A 17,394-nucleotide genomic window follows, 5' to 3' on the forward strand; every position below is an offset into this window, starting at 1 on the left:
GAACCCTTATTGTAGAGCCGATTTCTAACTGTACTCCTGATTCTAACCCCAAACTTAACCCCTAGTATAGGTTCTAGCTAGTAGACGAGTCCAGTTCATGGTGAATGTACTTCATTTGTTTTTTCGGACTACGTTACCCAGATGCAACAGGAATCATTGTAATGGTGACGTGTAGTTATGTGGAACGTCCACATGTTTTTGCGTGCAAACCCCCCTTCTAGTACTGCAGAGCTTCATCCATTCCGAAACCAACCCGATGAATCGGACAGCCTTAATATTATTTTGTTACGTGTCAATTCTGTGGTGATCAGTACCTGACAATGGCAGGGGAAATGTCCATGATCGGTAAGTAAGATTTAACCGTAACGTGTGCTTGCTGTGTTATCAGATGTTTAGTTAGCGTAGCATAACGTAACTACTGTACTAGCCACCAAGTGAAAAGCTTGTGTAGTGCGCAGTTATTTACCGGTAGTAGCTAGCTACGCCGCGGCAGGTTAGCTACAATCATTATTTTAGTCAACATGACAAGTCATAGTTAACATGACAAGTAAGTAAACAAGAAAAACAGTACTACAACTGTCAACCCGCAATAAGGTTTAAATATATAGGACTACCTCAGCATCTGTTCCAGTTGTCTAGCCCATCTTGCTAACTATTATACCCGCAACGCCATTGTAATAAATAGCGTTACGACTTAGCCATTTTATTTAATTTCCTTAAATCTCATTAAGTTTTTATTTATGTTTAACTAAATGCCAGCAAGCAGCTGAAAAAAGCTACTTATCTCTAAATCCACGTCTTTTTGTGTCCCAGGATCAGTCATTCTGGCTCTTTTTCTGGCTGGCTATCTTGGTCAGCAGTACCTGCCTCCACCAAAACCAAAAGTGATTGGCCTAGATCTGGGGACCACTTTTTGCTCGGTAGCAGTATTCCACCCGGGTACAGGGGATGTGGAGGTGATTGCGGATAAGGAAGGGCGGAAGAGCATTCCTAGTGCGGTGTCATTTACTCCTTCCGAAGTTCTTGTCGGTCACGAGGGTCAGAATCTGGCTGACACAAACCCTCAAAATACCATATATGATGCAAAGCGGTTTATTGGAAAGATATTCCAACCAGACCTACTCGAACAGGAAAGTGCTCGTTATCCTTTCAAGGTACAGTACATGCATCCACTGTAACTACTTTGACCGTGAATACTTATTATGGAACTTGAAGGTAGGCTTCTTAGAAGACTGACATATATTCATTTAATATTGTAGTAATTAATCAGACGATCACACCCAGAGCAACTTAGTGCAGTCATGTTAAGATAAGACAACTACACATTCCAGAAATAGTGAGTACATCTTAGTGAGTACAAGTCAGTGCTGAAAGGAAAAAATATATATTGAAAATGTGATTAGTTATTGAAAGGAAAAGTGGGGAAGTGCTGTGGGGTTATTTAAAAATGTTTAAAAACGTTTTAGAGATTTAGGGGGAAATGGTCAGCGATTTTGCTGTCCTAGCTCCAAGGGGAATCTGGTTCCACTTCTGTAGTGGTGGGGCAACCAAAAGACCAGGGGTAGCTGAACATATGAGAGCTTGGTTACGGGATGTAAGGTTTGAGGATTGCCTAATGGTATGGAGGGTCAGTTCCCTTTGCTGCTCCTCAGCCAATCACTATGGTCTTGTACTGGATACATACTTCAACTGGAAGTCAGTGGAGCATAACATGCCTTTTTTTCAGGTGATCAACAACAATGGCAGTGCAGAGTTTTTGGTCACCACCAATCAGACATTTACAGTTACTCCAGAGTTCATCGGTTCTCGGCTACTGCTGAAGATGAAGAAGATGGCAGAGCGACACCTGGGCGTCTCCATCCAGAAAGCTGTGATATCGGTCCCTGCCGATTTCGATGAGAGACAGAGAAACTACACTGTCAGAGCTGCCAACCTCGCTGGTCAGTTGGACTTGGGGATTTTTAAACTTAAAAAAAAAAATTGTAAACGTTGCTTCAGTAATTAATGAAAAATAGGAAGTGCTTGTTGTGGTCTCTTTTTGAGCTGTTCCTAGACTCTAGTTCTGTTAGCAGTCACATATACAGATAGACAAGTCATTATCCAAGCCATGTGACCCTTTTGGTCAAATGTACACTTGCCACTGTCGCTTGTGTCACTGACATGATGTCACCTGTGTCTCTACGCCGCTCAGGTCTGGAAGTCCTCCGTGTGATCAACGAGCCCACGGCTGCAGCTATGGCTTATGGGTTACACAAGGCGGACGTGTTCAACGTGCTGGTGGTGGACTTGGGAGGAGGGACACTGGATGTCTCCCTGCTCAACAAACAGGGGGGCATGTTCCTGACAAGAGCCATGGCAGGTAGGACATGGAGTTAACTGTGCTACAACACTGTCCTTGAAAGCAGGGAATGCCCACTGAGCAGGGGATTTCTGGATCCGCACGCTGTGTGTAGGTGACAATTACTTGGATTGTTTGGAGAAATGATCACAATCTTCTTTAGGCAACCAAGTCCTGGTTTTCCTGTTGGGGGAGTTCTTTTGAGACCCTGCTGTCAACCTCTGGCAAATGACTGGCATGTCAGGGACCCTTGAATTTTGTAATTGTCATTTACACCCAAGTAGAATATCTCGTATTGTATCTGAAAAGGGCAGCGTTCCATGGTCACCGTGTCAATTTAAGTCCCAGATATGAAAATAGAACTGTGACTTTTTCTAGGCAACAACAAGCTTGGGGGCCAGGACTTCAGCCAGAGGCTGCTCCAGTACACCATGGAGCGAGTTCAGCAGCAGTACGGTACACCCCCCACCCTGAAGGAGGACATTCACCGCCTCCGCCAGGCCGTGGAGGCTGCCAAGCTCAACCTCACCCTGCAGTCCAGCGCCCACCTCCGCGTGCCCCTGCTCCTGGAACTCCAAGGGCCCGCCAAGGACCCCCTCCCAGTCATGTTCCAAGCAGTCGTCACCCGCCAGCTGTTTGAGGAGTTGAACGCCGACCTCTTCCGGAAGATTCTGGCTCCTGTAGAGACGGTGCTGGCCGAGGGCCAGCTAGGAAAGGAGGAAGTGGATGAGATTGTTCTGGTGGGAGGCTCCACCCGGATTCCCAGGATCAGGAGGCTGATCAGTGAGTACTTTGGGAAGGAGCCCAACACCTCGGTGGACCCAGACCTGGCGGTGGTGACGGGGGTGGCCATCCAGGCTGGCATCATGGGAGGCTCCTGGCCCCTACAGGTCAGCGCTATAGAGATCCTCAACAGACACCTCCGCAAGACGAACTTCAACTGATTTAGCCTCGAGAGGGGGCAAGGGGCCATTAGGATCCTACCAGACATTAAACAATGGTTGTGCATTTAACTGTTAATTGTGCTTCTCCATCCTCACCAGGTGTGCAATAGTATGCTGAGGTTAAAGGATGATCTCAACTGTAAAACTGTTACTGGAAATTACTCACAGAGAAGCTCAGATAGCTACATCAACTGTTTACTGCCAGACCCACTTCTAAGACCAACTGTTGTAGTTTGAAATTGCGTTTAATTCAGGGAACAACCTTTTATTTCTAGAGAATTGTGACCAGCCAACACACTTTCAGATATTTATTTATTTATTTAGTGTGTTTGTACTGCGGGCGTGCGTGCGTGTATATGATTTATGTGTTTTTGTTTTCTTCCCATCTGTGGATAACAGTATGCCTGTGCCTTTTCGTAGAGCTGCTATGTTGTCTGGTGCTTTTAACAGTCACCTGATCCTAAGGTCCACCAGTGTTTTAAGGGAGTCAATCTCTTGACTAGGGCACTGTTCTGTAGTTACTGGCTTTAGATTCAAGCAGTAGCTGATGCTTAGCTTTGGGAGAAGTTATGGTTTAGTTGGGGATAACTGATGAAGTAATTGATTAAATAAGGGACACAGAGCACTATTCAACCTGTATTTCCTGAAGTTCAGGGTTAGAGTTTGATTGAAATTTAAAGGCAATGTTCCTGCTTTAGCAGATTCTACATTCACAACAAACAGATGCATTTTGGCTCAATTGGAAATGAGTAACTTTGTAAAAGAGCCTTTAATCAGCACATTGCACTTTGGTAACTGTAACTTGTTAGTCAGCGTCATCCTCATTCTAGTGCAATTACTTGTGATCACCTTTTCACTTGTAAGAATCAATTGTTACACTGACTGACTTATTACTGTATAGAACAGCGATAGAAAGAGGTCTCACAGGGTTCCGTGATGACCCTTTAACAAGGAGCATGTGTTGCAAGTTGAGAAATAAGTGCACAATGACAAACATTTAAGCTATTCGAACTGCAAATCTTAATATTTCCAGGTTGCACAGCAAAATATTTAGGTGCATATGTAAGCTGCATCTGTTCATCCGTGATATTGCATTGAGGCAACAGGGAAGTAGAATTAATTGGCTGATCCCTCCTAATGACCCGGTTAGAATTATGACCAACCAGGACAGCGGGAGCGTTCAGCCAGTGAAGTTGGAAGTGCCACCCAATCAACTACAGTGAAATGGCAGATGCCTTCAATATACCACATAACCTTGTTAAGTTCTCTAACCATCTCTATGTTATGGAAGTGCTTGATGTAGTGCTATGAAATGACTGAAATACCAGTCTAGTGCTATGAAATGACTGAAATACCAGTCTAGTCGGAGGAACCAGGGCTATCCTCATACAGTGGAAAAGATGTAATACTTCAGATAACCTCGTCCCCAGACTTGTGAACGGCAAACATTTGGGTGGAAGTGTCTGTGGTTCATTAGGTAAACAGTTTTAATGCATTCCTCATGGAACAAGATTCGTGCTGTACTTGCATTGCACATATTCTTTTTCTGATAGGCTATATCATTATCTGGACCTTTGCCTTTTGAATAAGTATGTGACTTCAATCTATTTTTATACTGCGTGTTTTGCTTATCATCTTCAAAGCCCCATCCCATATGAGGAATGTCTGCTTTAAATGTGCGTTTACTAGGCTATCTGCTGGCTACAGCGTTCAAATACCATTCCAAAACCCTTTTTAGTATGAGGGATTATTTTGTAGACCATCAAACAAAATAGAAAAACAGCAAATCCATTTACCATTATTAAGACCTATGACCGTGCCATTGTAAGGGAAAGTATCACAATGCATTTTGCCAACAGTTTTTCCATGAACAAATGTTATACTCTAGTACATCTGCAGGGGAAATAAAAATTGACATTTGTGAATTGTAACTTGCATTTAACACTAACTAGCGTGTTAACATGTTGGTGGGGAATTACAGATGCACAATACTGTTAATAACTGGCATGGCCAACACAACATACAGCAAACATTTACATAGGGGGAGTATTGGGAAAATAGGAATAGAATAATTGTGACTTACATTTTCTGTTACAACCCTGTTTCTAAAGTTGGTATGCTGTGTAAAATGCAGAATGCAATATCCCTATTTTTTATTGAAAATACTACAAAGACAACTTACCAAATGTTGAAACAGAGAAATAGTTTTCGGGAAAAATACATGTATGCCCATTTTGAATATGATGCCAGCATTAAGTTTCAAAAAGGTTGGGACCGGAATGTTTACCACTGTGTAACACCCTCTTCTTTTAACAACACTCTGTAAGTATTTGTGAACTGAGGAGACCAATTGCTATAGTTTTGCAAGTGACATGTTCTCTCATTCTTGACTGATAGAGGATCTCAGCTGCTCAACAGTTCAGGGTCTCCGTTGTCATATTTAACGTTTCATAATGAGACAAATGTTTTCAACAGGTGACAGGTCTGGACTGCAGGCAGGCCAGTTTAGCGCCCGGACTCTTTCATTACAGAGCCATGCTGTTGAAATACAGGTGCTGGTCATAAAATTAGAATATCATCAAAAAGTTGATTTATTTCAGTAATTCCATTCATAAAGTGAAACTTGTATATTATATACATTCATTCCACACAGACTGATATATTTCTGGTATTTAAATTTTGATGATTATAACTGACAACTAATGAAAAACCCAAATTCAGTATGTCCGAAAATTTTTACACTTTGCCTCAGTCCATCTTAAATGAGACTGGGACCTGAGAAGGCATTTCTGTATCGTTTATATATGGTTGAATTCTGACTTGCATTTGTGGATGCAGTGATGTACTGTGTTCACAGACAATGGTTTTCAGAAGTGTTCCTGAGCCCATGCAGTAATGTCCACTACAGAATCAAGTCCGAAGATCACGGCCATCCTGTATTGGTTTTCGGCCTTGTCCATTGTGTACAGAGATTTCTCCGGATTCTCTGAATCTTTTACTGATATTATGTACCATCGATGAGAGGCCCAAACTCTTTGCAATTTTACATTCAGGAACATTGTTGCACTGTTTGCCTGCTGTCTTTCACAGTGGTGAATTTTTCCCCATCTTTACTTCTGAAAGACTTCTCTGTATCTCATTTCATCTTCTCTGGGATACTCTTTTTTTTACCCAATCATGTTACTGACCTGTTGCCAATTAACCAAAACAGTCTTTTGTTTCCTTCGTCCCAGCTTTTTGAAACATGGTGCTGTCATTTATCATTCAAGAAACAAAATTTCTCAGTTTCAACATTTGATATGCTGTCATAATACTATTTTCTATTGAATATAGGGTGTAAATGATTTTCACATCATTGCATTCTGTTTCTCTTTACATTTTACACAGCGTCACAACTTTTTTGGAAATGGGGTTGTACATTAACAAACTGTAATTACACTGAACAAAACTATAAAATGTAAAAATGTTGTGCTGACAAAAGATGCCAGAATAAAGCACAAATTCGTTTTAGGACAATTGGTATGAGTCACCCATCAATTTGTTTACATTTCTAACATTGTATGTGGTAGAGGTTTTAAGCCTTTTAGAACAGTTGTGACATTTGGATGAGTTTTTAAAGTCCCTGTTTAACCATGCTCACCCTACAATAGGAATATAGTTGCAATGAGCTACAACTACAAGATGAACATACATTGAAAAAACACACCAAACCATTTCACTTTGGTATCAGAAGCATTTTAATATACCTCTGAGGCACATACCAACAAAAGTGAATGAACACGTCTCCTTTCCCTGACCCTGTGTGAGATATTCCCTTCAACAGCCAAAAGCTTTCAATGAACAGTAACTAACACCTCACTTCATGACAAAGGATAACCTTTAATATCACCCTACAAACCAACTGATATGTACTTTTTATTTTAAACAGCACAATACCAACATGAGTTATATTGCCATTGAGAAGTTTGTAGTCAAATGATTTAAGACTTAAACTTCAACTCTACTGCTATTATTATGCAGCATCAGGATCACAATTTCAATATAACATTCAATGAAAAAGAAATGGGTTGCAACATTTGCTCACCATGAAAATAAATGGCTGCACCTAGACTCGCAGTGGTTGCGAAACATCTGACATATCAACAACATTCATCTAATCTGTGGATCTGAAACTTGTAACATATACACACACTCCATGTAAATTGTCTACAGGGTAATTTTTTGAATGATGGTGGCATTTTTACTTCCTTTGTCTGGTTATATGTATCTATACTAATAGGGTTCATGTAAATGCTTTTTTGTATAGAATTACGGTAACAGTGTACCACTGGTTGGCTTTACATTTTCAACAGGTGGCAGTAGAGAGGAGCCTGAGATATGAGGTCTGCAGCTGGGCTCTATTCAGTACCTACACCTTTAATAGTCTTGACTGTATAATGTGTATTAATAATTTCAAATTTAGAGTAAGATAGTGACTACCATTTGGGCACCAAATGATCAGTGGAATCCCAAAATGTATGACATACTAAAAGGGAGTGTTTATTCAGTGTCTTTATTATTGACCCCTCTTCCAGAATGAATGTTCAAGGTCCTTATATATATGTATATATATATATATCTTTGTATTGACAGATATTCAGTATGGTCGTTAACACAGGTGACAAAAGTGAACAACTTTCATAACTAGATTATAATTATACAAAATAAAAAAGGCATTTAAATAATTGATCCATACAATATATTAAATATTTTGTTCACTTTCTAGCATTCAATATTCAATATCAAAAGCTCTCTCTAAATCCCCAAAACATGTCACTACAACTCTCTGTATCACTACTGAGACAAACCAATGCTTAAACTACTTTAAACAATGCATAAACAATGTTTCGCAGTAAAGGAACAATAAAACATGAACAATGTGTAAATAGGTCATTATGGTTTTTCACGCTTGCAAAGTCAAAAAAAAACGATTCAAGAACAACCCTACAGCCGTAAAACATACAACTACGCTGTCCACATCCTTTAGAAACCAGAACACATTCACAATGAACTAAACACGACCAAAACACAACCAGTACACATCATCTTCAGGTCTGCCTGGAGGAAAGCCACACCTACGCGAGAACTCCACCAGTCACTTTATACAGTATATCACATGCACGGATACAGGAAATGCTGTTCAAAACAGCTTTTAAAATCATTAACATCACGTAAATATTTCATTCGGTCAAAGGAAAAGGCAGGACCTCTGTAAACAGCTTGTTCGTGTTTTTGATCAAAATAATATCTTGTTGAAGTGGCCAAAGAAGGCAAGGATGATTTGCAATGCTGGACACGGCAGTATTCATTCTGATGGTACTAGAACAAGTAACCTCTAACTGAGAATTGTTCTGTCTACAGTGCTTTCCATAAAGTGACCGCAAAATAATAAAATACTATAGAAACAAAAAAAAAAAAAAAGGTTGTTAATGCAACCATTGGTAGCTAGGGGCCCTCCAAAGCATTTACATGTGAGGAGAAGAGGCCACAGATTTGGCGAATCAATCAGTTCATCAATGAAAAGTGCTCATAGTCCCACGTTGTTTATAACAAGAAAAAAAAATATAAATTTACAGAATGTACAAAGGAATGGGTGGTGTGGGCACGGGAGTTTTCAAAAATACTACAGCCTGTTAATCGATCAACCAATTAATGTTTCAGTTAGTCAGTAGCTTGGAATAGTGACTAAAAACAATCTGGATGCACTGAGCAAAACAACAGACAAGCCAATCACTTGGAGGTCTTCATTTGCTCAGTACTCAGATGTTAATAGTGGAATGGTCTCAGTAGATTCACATTAGTACAGTGAGTCAATGGGAAATGCCTTCGTTGTCATAGTAGTCACAGCCATTCTCCATGTACAAGTCCTCAGCGCTGCCCACACCATGGCTCACCTCTGGGGGGCGGAAGAGAGAAGGCACATCGGTCAGCATCCACATTGATGCATATTCAAACACCAAAAACAATGGCTGGAGCATGACATTCAATCCAAACCATGCTAGAGAAACCTCCTCATTTTCCTTTGGCACTGCACATCACCACTCCTCTCTCTTGAAAGACCTACTTTACCGGCACTACTCTAGAGCGGTCAGGATGGCTGACTGGCCCTTACTGAGAACCCACATCATCCTGGGACTCACCTTTTACCCAACACCAGGAGGGGCTGGTGGGTCACAGGGGTCTGTCTAGGAACACTGTAATGTGATGCAGGCCTCTAGTGGGTGACTGTGGGTGAAGGGGGGGAGGGCGAGGCGGGCGGGCAGGCAGGCGGAGAGACAGAGGCGGGAAGGGAGGTATGGAATGGTCGGAGAGATGGTCACAGGAGCCGGAGGAGGATGGAGAGATGGCAGGATGGAGTGGAGATCACACACACAGGATGACGCTGCTACTGCGACTGACCTTGGGAAGGACATTTACATCACAAACACTCAGAGAGATGCATGCTGGGATAGGGTCCCACTGAGTTTCCCCAGATGCTCCAAAATAAAATAAAAACGCAGTCCTTTCCTGATCCCTCATTTCAGTGGTCAATGATTTATAAGTGGAAAAAAATTAACTAAGCGAACATCCACCTCGTCTATCCGGTGGTAAATAACCAAGATGAAGACGAAGGTATTTGGACACGGCCAGAGAAACAGACACACCAACACACCGCGGAAGACAGTGGACGGGCAGGGAGGGGATCTCCTCCGACAGCTCTCTCCTTACCGGAGAAGATGAGTTTCTCCTTCATGATGTTGACGTCTCGGCTGGACCTCCTGACCGCAGCGCTCAGCATGATCTGTTCTGGGTTGTAGCTGCGCATGCCACTCATCCTCCACCTATAGAGGGGAAGGTCACACAGAGGTCAGGCATCATGTGTCTGCTCTATAGGGCCAGGTCAAAAGGGTCGGCTGTTTCACTTGGAGGAAGCTATTCTTGGTCAACTTGCGTAGCCACAAGACAACCATTTTGCCTCAGTCTACTATTTGTCTGACCACAAAATGACACAGCAAAGGGACAGAAAATGATTGGTTGCCTTGGTTGGTTGTCTGTCTTTCCGAATGATTTAGATTAGATATATACACATGTTAATCTGCAATGTAGAATATTACAGTCTGAGCCAAAGACGACCACATCTGTAGAGGCATCTACTTATAAGTTAACAACAACTTGTAATCAGTTAATGACTAATTGTGCTTGTGACTGGTGGGTTTTTTTTTAAGAAAGGGCAAGAAAGACTTCTTCCTGAATCCATTTGGTTAAAGTAATTAAAACAGAGGCAAGAAGTGCTTGACCTTCACAGGAGTTCAGTCCAGTAATTGCACCTTAAAATGTTCTATTGCTTGAGCTATTCCTTTAAGAGAATGAGCTTCAAAGTATTGTGGACCACCTGCACCTAAACATTAACACTACTGGCCCCCAAAGTGAATACCAGCATCAATTTCAGACCAAGTAAAGCAATGAAAGCGTATAAATAAAACTGTTCCCCGATTACACTACCAGTACCGTAAATTGTAAATCTGCATATCAGCCCTATAAACAAACCCATCCCTGTTCACTGCAGTTCCACAATTCATTTGAAGACTGTCACTGAGTGGATAATGTTAACGCTAAATCAGGAGTGGGGTGAAAGCATTGCTGTCTAAGCTTGGTTTCTGCTCCTCTTTAGTGGGGGTGAGAGAGAAGTGGCGGCGGTGGAACACAACATACACGGGTCAGGGAAACAGAAGACTGAAAAGCCGACATGTAGAAAGACCGTGGCTGAAGGACAGGATGAAATGAATGACAGCAATCGGTTACATGGAGCTAAGAACAAAGGGGAACAGCGAAAGAGAAAGAAAAATATAAAAGAAAAGCATTGTGGGTCAACAGAATTGACCCAGTTACCTGATCATGTGATAGCTGACAGATGCCAGAATGCAGCAGAGAGGAGTAGCATGCACATCAGGCAGAGTAGAGGAGAAAGAAGACAAAAGGAGGAAGAGGAAGGGGAAAAAGCACAAAAGAAGGTGGAGAAATAACAGGTCAGTTTAGAAGCCTGCGGCAGCCAGCACTTTGCTGAAGCATAGCACACCCCAGATGTTTTCTCCACGGTCCACCAGCCTGCTACAGTATCATGGCTAAGAAAGGAAGGGGCAATTCTCCCAGTAAACAAATTACCATACAAACAGCTCTCCAAATATAGGAGTACAGAAGATTTCAGGCAAAGTATTGGCGATCTTTGCACATCATTCACATAACGCACCATTTCTTCTTAAAACTGTTGAAGCATGCTGGAAAAATATTACTGGCAGTTTCTAGCAGTAATAAAAAATAACTGGTGATTCTCTACTTTGGAATTGAACTTACCTGTGGTGAGCTGCAGGTGTTTGCAAATGAAAATCTCTCATTCAACCAGTTTGTGTTACAATGAACATGCAGAATTGGAAGAAACCAGAAAACTGGCTAACGTCAGACACGAGATTACAGCCAAGCTTGGACACTCCTAAGGAATTTTGGAGAGCGATGTCAAACCCAGTGTAAGGAAGCTGGGTCTCCTTCAAAGGTCATGGGACTTCCAGCAGGATAATGATCCCAAACACACTTTAAAAAGCAACCAGGAATGGTTCAAGACAAAACGCTGGACAGTGCCCAAGTCGCCAGCAATGAGTATGGATCTAAATCTGATTGAACACCTGTGGCAAGATCATAAAAGAGCAGATGTGAGGCACCCTTAAAAAAATCCAGGGAAACGTGGAGCAGTTTGCAAAAGAACAGTGAGCCAAACTGCCAGTTCAGAGGTGCAGGAAGCTCATCCACTACTATAGGAAGTGATTGATTCTCAAGCGATTATTGCAGTTATTTTGGCCAAATGCTGTTGTACCAAATATTGAATCTAGGGTGTCAATTTTCTCAATGCCATTTGTTTATTTTATTTTTAGGATAAAAAGATGTAAAAGGAAAATTAAGGTTCTGAATCATAACATAGAACACTTGGTCAATTTCAACTTATTTTTAAAGACAGTGAGAAAATAGTGCAAGGTTGCCAAAACTTTTTTGACATGACTGAAATTCCTCTTGCTTAAACGCACATATCTTGTATTATAAAACAATGTAAATACCGATCATACTCCTATTCTCAGGTGATGAATGCCGTTTACTGTGTAAAGTGCTCTTTCTTTACTCGAGGGAATTCGGGGGGAGGGTCAGAAACGCTCTTGATGCACTGTTGAAGAACAACAATGACCTGAATAAACGTAAATGGTTAATGTGCCATACATTCAACCTGAGAGCAAGAACACAGCTGTGAACTGGAAGAGAGGATGTACGGTTGACGGTCTGAGGATAGAGATGTGTTTACTGTGTAAACGCTGCCTGGAGGCACCACAGCAGTACCATAATTACAGGTAATTATGAAAGAGAAGCGAGGCTCTACTCCTGCCACATATAGGACATGCAGACAGTGTTGTCATAAAAAAAAAACCCACCTCTTCTGGAAAGGATATTATATTGAGTCTCTGTCACCTCAAACCCAAACCCAAATCCCACCAGACCCCCTGAACCCTGGATCGTCAGACGCGTTATTACACGGACACAAGATCACGTAACACTTCATTTACTCAGACTAATGACAAGATCATTTCAAAATGACATGATGGGAAATAAAAGCAAAAACTTAGCATGAAAGAGTACTTACTTCTGGAAGACAAAAATCCCTATTACAACGGTGAAGGAGATGACATCAGCAGCCACCCAGATTAGGCAGTATTCATCTGGACTCTAAAACACATCGTTGCAGCTTTAGACCACCAGGTGGAACAGTCTCCTAATACAATTGACAGCCAGGATACAACAAGCCTATAACTAATCATTCTGCCTAAGATTCTATCACCCACATCTGTAAAACATTTTGGTACAGGAATGCATGCGTAATGCACCATTGAATAGTTTCTCAAAAGTGCACAAACTATTAAACTGACAATAACAAAAGAGAATACTAAAGGGGAAGTGCACCCATTTTTTCTTATAACATTAATTTTGGACTCTGTGTTTGTAGTTGATCCCCCAAACCATTTCTTTATGATCTTTTGTTCTGTTAAAGAGAACACTGCTAAAGAGAATTTTACATTTTGCTTAAATCATTTGCCACTAAATGCTGAGAATGTTCTGAATAGTCTCAAAAGGCTTATTTTGTAATGTCATTCCGGTCCATCGTATTGCAGAGTCTATCATAGCACTAAACAGACCCCTTGGTTCAGTCCTAGACTGTGCAGCTTGCTGACAAGAGGAACTGAGTCCCTAATGGCAATGCTAGTTGGGCAGAATCACCAGGGGAAACAGGGGACATCCTCATCAGGGACTTCCTTGACTCATCACTAGTGAGCTCATCAGGTGGCGCCAACACCTGCAGAATAACTGAGGTCATCAGGGGAGTCATCAATTCGCTGTGATACAGCCATAGACATAATTATCACAAAATCAGGAAAGGAGAATAATTCAAGAAATGCATAAAAACTAAGATCACAGTTCTTGATAATGTATCCAGTGAATAAAACCGAATTACACCATTTCTAAAGTCTCTTTGTCAGTATGCATTGTCATCATCCATCACATGGTGCCTGTGATGTTACAAGCAATATTCTCAGTAACAGAACAACATGTAAAAGAACAGTTGGGGGATAGTACAGACAGTGAACTTAAAGCCTTAAATCAGAATATCGTAAAGTACCATTCTCAGACATACAACCGCGCCACGTCGATAGTGGCAACGGACAACCTTCCAGACTGTAGCGTCAGCAGAGACTGGTCCCTTTTTGACAAGAGAATTCTGCTCCAGGAAACAATGTTCTGTATTGTTTCCCTGACAAATAGAAATGTTAAAGATTCATGTTGCTATGTGTTGTTTTTATTCCGTTTGGTTAAGGTAGGGTAGCAAGATGGATTTTAGTTATAATAAATATCTTGTTAAAGCATGGTACAAATAAACAGTAATGTACTTCTTTTGGACAAGACAGAGGTCTGCACTCAGGCAGTAGACAGGTAGGCTGCTCAAATGCAGTTTGAGATAATTTGATTGACAGTTCTGGTCGCCTAGGGATGGCCGTTAGTCCGGCTTCAGACGGGGCTTTTCTTTACAGACTATGGAAATGCTGGCAAAGTGGCGGTTTGAAAACATGTCCAGAAAAGGTTTCTTGTCGGCATTTCTACGCCGTAACCGAAGTGTCCATATGTCTGAAAAAGGTACTGGAGAAAAAGGAAAATTCCACAAATAGTGCCCTCCAGAATAATTGGCACCTTAGGTCAATAAAATTGTACCAGACCGGGTGGTTGTCCAAATTTAGTAGAAAACAGACAGGGAGTAATAGATGGAGTTCTACAATTCACTATCTGTAAACCTGTTCCAGGATGGTTTAATACCACCGGGGGCCTAGGCCGGGGTCATGTGCCAGGGGCAGAGGGTCTGTCTGGTACTTACCATAAGCCAGATGGGGTAAGGCACCTTTTTCAGAATATTGGGTGCTTCAGAGGAGACTGAGGAGACCCCGCTGCACCAGAGCACAGAAAACAACCAGGGCTCGTTGACCGTGTACAGAGTCACACTCAGGTTGCTCCTGGAGAACTCTCTGGGGGAGCCACAGAGACAATCAGATTACATACACAAAAATAGTAGTGTGAGTGTGTATGTGTGTGTGTTTCTGGCTGCATTTACACAGCCAGTCCAGTTTGAATATTTCAGACCAATTACCAATAGATCTAATCTAACCGGTAAAATGAATTGGTCTGCCTGTGTATCTGTGTGTACATGGGTCCCTGAACGTGTACCAATTCCCCCCCTATCCACTCAATTGATCTAATCTAATCAGCAGGCTGAGGAACGTCGAAGGACAGTGACAGGCGTCTTCTGAAGCACATCCACACAAGCCCTTACCACACCGCCTCATCTAGGATGTCAGCGGGAACCGATACCATTGGAGGAGAACGCTCCTCCAGCTAATGGCTGGAGTTAGCCTGCAATGTCCCGCCCCTCCAAAAGGAATCGCTAGAACGCGGCATGGCACGGTATCCCTATCTGACCACCCCTCCCAACAACACAGACGGTGCAGAGAGAAATTGCATCAATTTCTGTGTTGTGGTCTGTATACTCTGAACCAGGAGAAGAACCCGGGTTGCAATGTCGCAGGTGCGGTGCCTTGGACGGGAGCACCCCTACAGTCCCAGTGCCAGCGCCCGCCTGAGTGTGTTAACCCACCGGATGTCGTGGGGGTTGGCCTGGCTGTAGCGTAGCAGCAGTCTGCTGATTCCCTGCTGGTGCAGAGCCTGGGGGGGTCGTTTCACCACAGAGGTCTGCTGCAGTCCTGGAGCTACCAGCCTCACCTGCCCTCTGTCCCAGTCTGGGGTCCACATCACCTGCACACACGCGGACCAGCAGTGATCAAACACTCAATAACGCAGTGGTCAAATGACTATGTTCAGACGCCGCTGTCAGTCACTATCCACATAACCCAAGGGGACATTGTCTGAGCCAAGCCACCTTTTAATCCACTCTGATATAGGCCTGCAAGCCAAAATGCATTAGCGTCCTATTTTGCGAGTGACAGAATGAAACCAAAAGTGTACAGTAAGCAACATGTAGATTATGACTAATGGAATGTGCTACCTGTTCCTTTCATTCGACCAACTTGCGAATCGCACCAATGCTCTGTGACTACCTCTGTAGGGAACACTACAGTCATCTTCCTCCAACTGAACTCTGAACTCCAACCCCCGGGGGGGGACTGGTGGTCAGTAGAGGGCCTGCCTCACCAGGTGCTGTGGTATCCCGGACAGGCGTACGACCTCCAGGGTGTCGTTGATCCAGCTGTGGTAGCGGGGGTGTTCTGGCGGGGGCCGGCGCAGGTTGAATACCACTGTGCGGTTCTGGGAACTGGCTAGCCTCAGGAGCTGCTCCAGACTACACACACTCTGGTTCCCCACCAACCGGACCTCCCTCTGACTCATGGAACGCACCGTCCAGAAGGGGTCGTCCTACGACATGCACACGCGCACACACACACACGCGCACACGCGCACACGCGCACACACACACACACACACACACAGTGTACATTTTCAGGTGTGCACGGCAATCGTAGTAATACACCACTTCTTGAGGAGATCAGATCAGGGTGATGGTTTTAACTCAATCCATGGACGTAATCTTCATTGATAAAACGGGGCCATTTCTCCATGTCATTAACAAAACATCCCATTAGCCGAGTGGATGTGAAATGGTCCCAAAGCACGGAAGAGAAATAAAGGCCTAGTGAAAGAAACTGTTTTTTGGGAGGTCATACAACGAAGCATTTGGTACGTGTTTCAGAGAGCACCACTCCTCTCCGTTATGGATGGGCTGAGTGTCCCCCTTCCTCCCTAGTAGGGTGACTGATGGTCAAACCTTGAGGAACCACTGGCCAGCGTTGAGGCTGTGCAGGTCCGTCCAGTTGAAGAACGACGCATCCTCCCGCTGTCGGTCTGGAAACAACTTCCCAACGTCCGTAGTTCTCCTCAGGTCCCGGTCTCTCATCAGGAAGGGCACACCGTCAAAGCTGTGCCGAGGAGGAGTTAAAACCCAGTTACAACGGTCACGTCCACTTCATGAAGTCAAGTCACTCCGCTGACTTGCAAGTATGCATCAAAAGCAGACCAAGAACGATTTCAATCAGTTATCATATTTTGTGACCATTTAGCATGACTTAAATGACACCTGTCCATTTCAACATGTCTGAGTGGGTACAGGTATCCTGTTTCTCTGGCCAGGTGGACGTATAGTCCCTGACCCTGGATCTGTGTCACCACCGGGGTCACAGTACAGCCCTGGGCCCGACCCAACTACACTCATGTTTCTCCTCCACCTCCCATTCATCCTATTTGGGCCACGCTGGGATAAGAGTGGGAGGGGGAGTGTATATCCACGCTAAATGAGCTTTCATTAACACAAGGGGCACATATATTCATACAGCTGGCACACCCAAAAAGCACAGACACATAGCATGCACGCAAACACACACAAACATGCCAGCCAACTCACGTGCACACGCCTGCACAGGCGTGCACACCCCGTCCGATTAAGTC

At 43.2% G+C, this 17,394-nt stretch overlaps 2 protein-coding genes across 4 annotated transcripts in view; one reads left to right on the forward strand and one right to left on the reverse strand.

The window, feature by feature from the left end:
- The first annotated feature begins 166 nt into the window (after positions 1–166).
- Positions 167–3,904, forward strand: hspa13 (heat shock protein 70 family, member 13). The gene is made up of 5 exons (XM_010877230.4): positions 167–345; positions 814–1,154; positions 1,727–1,940; positions 2,192–2,359; positions 2,717–3,904. The coding sequence occupies exons 1-5, from the start codon at positions 321–323 to the stop codon at positions 3,280–3,282; spliced, it is 1,314 nt and encodes a 437-aa protein (XP_010875532.2). The 5' UTR covers positions 167–320; the 3' UTR covers positions 3,283–3,904.
- Positions 3,905–6,995: 3,091 nt separating this feature from the next.
- Positions 6,996–17,394, reverse strand: part of gdpd5b (glycerophosphodiester phosphodiesterase domain containing 5b) — a 60,826-nt gene continuing 50,427 nt past the window's right edge. Inside the window, exons 10-18 of one of the 3 annotated variants that reach the window (XR_828327.3) lie at positions 16,718–16,868; positions 16,087–16,308; positions 15,533–15,690; positions 14,759–14,906; positions 12,980–13,062; positions 11,191–11,205; positions 10,030–10,142; positions 9,462–9,720; positions 9,126–9,217 (exon numbers count right to left, since the gene is read on the reverse strand). Coding sequence is in view for 2 of the 3 variants with exons in the window: in XM_010876976.4 (XP_010875278.2) it covers positions 9,132–9,217; positions 10,030–10,142; positions 11,191–11,205; positions 12,980–13,062; positions 14,759–14,906; positions 15,533–15,690; positions 16,087–16,308; positions 16,718–16,868 (976 nt within the window). In the remaining variant the exon portion in view is untranslated. Of the gene's footprint in view, positions 9,218–9,461; positions 9,721–10,029; positions 10,143–11,190; positions 11,206–12,979; positions 13,063–14,758; positions 14,907–15,532; positions 15,691–16,086; positions 16,309–16,717; positions 16,869–17,394 lie in introns of all 3 variants that reach the window. The other 2 variants (XM_010876976.4, XM_010877062.4) reach the window with 2 other exon arrangements.

Source organism: Esox lucius, chromosome 1 (assembly GCF_011004845.1).
Source record: "Esox lucius isolate fEsoLuc1 chromosome 1, fEsoLuc1.pri, whole genome shotgun sequence".
Taxonomy (NCBI): domain Eukaryota; kingdom Metazoa; phylum Chordata; class Actinopteri; order Esociformes; family Esocidae; genus Esox; species Esox lucius.